Source organism: Trichechus manatus, unplaced genomic scaffold, assembly GCF_000243295.1.
Source record: "Trichechus manatus latirostris isolate Lorelei unplaced genomic scaffold, TriManLat1.0 scaffold00030, whole genome shotgun sequence".
Lineage (NCBI taxonomy): Eukaryota > Metazoa > Chordata > Mammalia > Sirenia > Trichechidae > Trichechus > Trichechus manatus.
Genome location: NW_004443966.1, coordinates 4,548,066 through 4,554,604, shown reverse-complemented (window position 1 = coordinate 4,554,604; position 6,539 = coordinate 4,548,066). Strand labels below are relative to the sequence as shown.

Below are 6,539 nucleotides of genomic sequence, written 5' to 3'. Positions count from 1 at the left end.
ACAGTTTATTAAACTCTAATTCTTAAGAGCAGAAATGCCATAATTAAGTAAGAGATGTGTATAAATTAAAAGTTGGATAGAACTTCAAACTAAGTTAAACTTATTGGAGTCCTATAATTTGTTCTTGAGACTCCCTTATCTCTATTTTGCCATTTGTTTTGTTCTGGAAACCTCATATTTTAAAATTTAGTTTGTCTTGAAGTATCACCTGAGAGAGGGAGAGTAACCTCAATTCTTCATAATGTTTTCCCAGCAGTTCAGAGGTGTTGGACATGAGTAACAGGGCACTAAGTTATCAGAGACCCTAAGAACTCCAGGATTCTAATGCATTCCTTTACCATGTTCACTCATTCTCTACGAGGACTTTAACTGCACATTATCAAATAACATTTTATACCACAAAACACAAATAATTTAGCCCTAAAAATGACAATACTTGAGAGATCTAAATAAATTCTATCCATGCAAAAAGTTTACATACATGTATTAGTAACCTGAAACCACTGTACTTTATTCCATGGAGGAAAAGGTAAAGAGAATCTAAGTACTTAGACCTGTGAAAGATATTGGGAAAAAATAAAATTCTAAGTGCTTTTTATGCTGCTTCCCAAGTACCCTTGATTTTGACCTTATAGTCTACCAAACACAAAAGCAATTGTAAAATACATTTTGAGAAGAGATTATGTCATACTCAAAGACAAGAAAATTCTACAAATTTTGACAGCATTAAAAAAACTGACTGAAGAAGTATGAGTCACTGGAAAAAAAGTCTGCACAGGAAGTCTTTAGTATTTGTGATTATTTAAGTAATACTTTGTGCTTATGCTATGCCCTTTATTCAGGAGTGCAAAGCACTTTAAAAAAAAAAAAAAAGCACTCTTTATGTATTTTAAAGAGTAAATTCTTGAGGCACAAAAAGTTTGCCCAAGGCAAGAGAGAAAGTCAGGGTTTTACAAATGAAATGATTCAGAATTCTACATTTCCAGTTCCTTAAAGTAGAAACTATAGACTTTTTAATGCCTCTGTCTTATTAAATATTAGTAAGTTTTCAATTATATTTTAAATTGTATGCCTCAGTATTGTATGATAGGCAAAGCCCATAAGCTTTCCGTTATGTTTTAAAATAACCAAGACACTGATAAGAAAGTAAAGCAAAATGCAATCAATTTGCTTTTTCTTTAACAAACGAGATTATTTGAGGACAGTTCTAGAAATTTTTGCCTTAATCTTTCTCCACCATGGTTTTACAAGTATCTGCTTCATATGCCAATATTAATACAGTAACCACAATTCTCTCCTTAAAGATTTATTTGACTTCCAGTCCTTTTTTAAGATCTTCTGTCTCTTAATGAGCTGAGTTTGTGATTCATTGAAAAAATCCTAAAAAGGTTGTGTGAAAGTAAACAATGGTTAATATTAGGTTCAGTCAACTACTCTCTGATATTAACTTGCTTAATTAAGCTCAGATTAAGAAGTATGAGGAAGAATTCTAAACATAATACAGGCTAAGAAGTCAAAAACTGGCGATGTGAGACAGTAAAAACAAGATACAATCCAACGCCTGCTCTTAAACTTAAATCTATGGCTCATTCAACAGTGTCTAACCTGACACCTCACGACATGGAAGACGTTACTTTACCTAAACACACCTGGCTGGCTTAAGACACGACAGAAAGCAGCCAAGGGCAATTTCATTGCCTGAAAGTGCTAGTGTGTTTGTACGTACATACGTGTGTGTGTGTGTGTTCTTAAAGTGGTGATTCTTAAGTTTGAGGGAAGGTCCCCAGATCCATTTGAGAATCTAATGAAAGCCACGGAAACTTGCTCCAAAACTGCACGCGCGCGCACACACACACACTTCTAATGTTGGTAATGTGTAAATCACAGCATTGTCAATGAAATGGGATTAGACATGAAGAGAGTTCTCACGTAGTTAATTAAGACTGATCACTGACCTTAAGGAGCAAGTAAGAGGAAAGTACGGCGACCACATCCATGCACTCATCTGCCTCTTTTCCCAGCTCTAATGGCGATTTGGTCGATGCAAATGTGCCCCTAATCTAGCCTATAAATATTAAAAACAAAAATGTTTAATTTCTAACTTCTGCTAGCAATGTATATGTGATAATTTTCAAGTATTACAAAATACTGTGAAGGAAAGACTTTAATATACCACTATCAAATTTCAAGACACCCAAACCAGCAATGAAATGTCTGAATATATAATTTGTTACCTTGAGCAGAATATAAGAAAATAAAGACACAATAATTCTAAATTCTTTATAACCTTCAAGGATGGGAAACCAGTATCTGTGAAAAGTTTGCTTGTTTTAATAGAATTGAACATTTAATTGTTTCCCGACAGTAATCAAAGTGAACATTTTTAAATTACTACCCTTGGTATATTAAACTGAATTCCAGGAATGTAAGAAAGTCTAACTTGGAAACAGTATATAGAAAAAGACTGAATTAACAAATAACATTTTTTACTTTTTCTTATAAGTACACGGTGAAATCTACTTATCTGATAGCAGCACTGCTGGTTTTAAGTGAGGTTTTGACTTTTCCTTCCACAGGGAATACAGAGTGGCAGTATTATCTTTGGGACAAATTAATAAGATAATAACAAAAGAATAACTTCTACACATATTTTTCAAGGGCAATAAGTAGATAAGTATATAATTACAGAAAAATATGCCTCAAATGTGCTTTTAAAATTTCTCAGTTTACTGTTTGCTTTTCCTTATTAAAATATAATGCGCTGTCACACCTCTCTGCTCTAGGACAAATAAGCCCTGAGGCTGAGTATCCACTCCAAGCATTAGTATGAAATCAAGAGTAAACTTGGACTCAGGTCAATCTATTTGAGGCAACAGAGAATTCTGCAGTACATCAGATTACTTACTGCACCAATGTGCGCATGTTCTGGGTTGTTATCAAGAGATTCACCAAATATTTTGTATCAAAGGTTTATACCCAAAACTGGTTCTCTGATGATTTACCATGCTAGCAGAGGAAATCTGAAGGAATAACAGATTGTGTAACATAAACAGACATACAACATAGGACACAAAAGATATACACAGCTTGGCCCTGGATTTTTCCCTTAGAATACTTCCTTCCATAAATAAGACTTCACTTTTTATATAGAGACTTATCCTATAACTGGTCATGAATCGCGGAGAAAGTAAAGGACATAGCTTCAAACATCTAGACTACGTGTTTTGGTAGTCTATTGTCACCTCAGACCGCAAGACATTCTCTAAGCAGATGCGAAGGTCAGATGAAGACGTTCTTAAATAAACAAATTTACCACAGCTTACAATGCAAACTATTTGCAGCAGAATAGTCTTTTAAAAAATGACTAAAGCAAATTTTTAAATATAAAATATATCAAAAGGACTATCAAGGATTGTTTTTCAAACTATATCTAGAAATACAGGAAAATATCTGTTGTCCTCATAATAAAGTTCAATAAATATTCTTTCTGAATCCTATAAAGCCTACAAGATGTTATAGATTTATTTGGTTCCCATAAGTTAAAAAATCTGATTGCTTTGACATAAATTCCTCCAAATTCTTATCTATTGTCAAAGAGAATTTTATTAATGTCTTTTCACTAAACTCAGAGTTTCTCGGTCTTTCAGAAATGTGCTTTTTTATTGGCTTGAGTAAGTGTATTTAATTTTCTAGCAAATAAACATGATTTAAATTTTAAGGTTCAGGGTAATTCTAGAAAAAGGCCGACACTGAATTATCTGGATTTCTGCGTTCCCCATATTTACAAGGCCTAGCATCCACTGTGGCTTCGTCCCTACACTCACCTATCACACTGTCAATAAATAGTAACTGTGGTCCAGTTACCTATATGAAAGATTTCAAAATTTCACAACACTATAAAGCCATTAATATCTGATTTTGATAAGAGTATTAGTGTTATGTAATTTTGCTATTGGAAAAGAAATGCAAATCTTTATTTTTTCTATCTAAATTAAATCCAAGTTCCATTATCAATTCTCCAGATAATATCTAAAATGTAAATTCCTAAAGAAAAGTAAAGCTGTTCAAGGGCTGAACTAGTCCAATATACAATTAAGGTTGTTTATTCCTGTTTTTTTTTTTTTTGTCTTATTTTTTGCTTTTTAAGTTCCTATATTAAACCCCTGATTTCTCATGGATTAGATCATAATTTAATATTATAAAAATTAAGTTCAGAAACTACTGTGCTAATATTTAGCCATCAGGAAGGAATCAGACGAAATCAATTACCTCCATTCGTTTCAGAACAGAAGATAAAATAGCTTACTAACTGATAATGAGTTACGGATGTCACTATGACACAAAATTTGCTGTGATTTGCTTATTTGGCTACAAGTGCAGTATTTTTCATGAATGACAACACACAGCATTTCCAACTTGTAACATGAAATTCCAGCTTATAAAGAGTGTACTATGTGAGGAAAAGTCTGATTGTAACTAAGTAACAACCTTCCCCCGGAAAAACATAAACAAAATCCATTGGGAAATCAGGCACAGACGGTATTTATCGGGTTTTCTTCCTTTCTTCCTGTGGGTTTGTTACTCAAGACATATAGGTGGTTCCAGTAGAATCCAACACTTGTTACAAAATAACACAGCTACTTTTTTCCTTTTCTTTTTCTTTATCTTTTTCTCGAGGTTCCTTTCGTTTACGTTCATTATTCCCAGATTGTCTTCCACTTGATGGAGAGGCTTGTGCTGGCTGGCCCTGCTTTAAGAGAAATACACAGGAAGAAATTATTCCAACGACTCCAAGCTGCTTAATCACTGTTATCTAGAAAGACAAACTGCGAGAGTAAAAGAAATCACTAATGGACAAAGAAACTGTGGGTGTATTGTATTACATGGTATCTGAGTGAGCCTCTACCATTCTGGATATATATGATCAATGTAGCCATTCTTCTAAATAAATGGAATTTCAAACAATAAATAACACGCAGGATAGTATTAACTGAAGCCTCAAATCTAAGAGATACTTATCTTAACATTTAGAAAATGTTAAAGAAAAGTGACACTTTTTGGTAAACTGTCATAGTTCTTCAAGACCTTATTAAATGCTATAATAAACATTCCAAGGCAGGGGGTGGGGGATCCTGAGAACTGAGAGCATGGAATAAGTACATTCTGTGAAATAAGAGAACTCTTTAATGAAAATCTAATCATAGAATGGTAGGTTTTAACTTTTAGGCTTGAGGTATGCAATATTTGAGCTAGAAACCGAAATTCTGTACTGATTTTAATGGGAACTTCCATATTTAAAGCTTCATGCTTTTAAAGGGCATGTTGCTTTCTTGTGCACCCAAATCAGAAGGAACAGTTCTAGCATGGCACAGTTAAACATAAAAGGAGGGAAATGCCTTTTTGTTTAATGAAATGACATCTCACGTATAGAAGAAACTCACTTAATAGTCATTTTCAGTCCTTAAAATCCCATCATTTAACTGGGGGAAGGGTGCTACCCTTTGTTTAATGCTCAGTGCATGTCAGACACTATCTGCTGTTCGCCACACATCTGAGAGTGAATTCTTGTCCTCTATTTTACTTATAGGGAAAAAGAGGCAGAGAACTTTGCCCAAGAAACTGCAGCTACTAAGGAGAGACAGAAGCAGGAAATGCAGATCTACACGTCTGTCTCCAAAGTCTGTATTCTTTCCAGTAGGACCTCATACTGCCCCCAGCTGACGGAAAGGACTTTGCTCAATTTGTAGTTTATTTTCTTTGCCATGCTATTGAAGCCTTAAAAAATAAATTTTAAATATCTTGTCATTAGAATATCAAGTAAAATAATTTCACCAAATGAGAAATTATTAGAATGATCACAAACTTGGGACAATGTCGTAAAACCCACGGGTGCTAAGATGCTGACAACATTGAAGAGCCAACACCTAATTAAAATTCTTTTATCTCAGCAGAAATTGCTTTATTGCTAAAGTGATCACTGTACTGAAGACTCAGAAGACTGGTTTTACCTGGGCCTGTGGAGAAGCAACAGCGGCGGCTGCTCCTGCTTGTTCTTGTTCCTGGTAATACTGAGAAGCCCTTCTGTCCTCTTCCTCTTGGAGTTTCTTGGCTAGTTCCAAATCACTGATTCCTTCTGGGATTTGTTCCCAGTTGATCTCTTGGCTCTGCTGTTCTTGTTGTAGAGACAGGGCCATAAGATAGTCCTGGGAAATTCAATTACAACCGTCCTCAGCAATGTGTGTCACACAGTAACTAATGAGCCTAAATAAAGCTATGAGAATGGCTTTTAAAAAAATACCAGAGCTTTAATATAAAAATGAATGTTATTTTTCTATTTCTCTTGGAGAGCTATAAACTTATTTCAGTGATGCTGTCATTGCTGTAAATATTTTTTTTTTTTTTAAATATTTTTTTGTACTTCAGGTGAAGGCTTACAGAATAGATAGTTTCTCATGTAACAGTAACACACACGCTGTTTTATGACATTGGTTAACAACCCCACAACATTTTAACCCTCTAAATTCTCAACTTTTTTTTTT

The 6,539-nt window shown here is 34.2% G+C and overlaps 1 protein-coding gene across 2 annotated transcripts in view; it reads right to left on the bottom strand.

Annotated features, from left to right (window-relative positions):
• Positions 1–847: 847 nt before the first annotated feature.
• The window catches only part of MINDY2 (MINDY lysine 48 deubiquitinase 2), an 89,303-nt gene continuing 83,611 nt past the window's right edge, over positions 848–6,539 (bottom strand). The window contains exons 8-9 of one of the 2 annotated variants that reach the window (XM_004374613.2): positions 6,009–6,203; positions 848–4,750 (exon numbers count right to left, since the gene is read on the bottom strand). In XM_004374613.2, coding sequence (XP_004374670.1) covers positions 4,622–4,750; positions 6,009–6,203 — 324 coding nt within the window. In that variant the 3' untranslated portion in view covers positions 848–4,621. The remainder of the gene's footprint in view (positions 4,751–6,008; positions 6,204–6,539) is intronic. The other variant, XM_023729683.1, reaches the window with a different exon arrangement.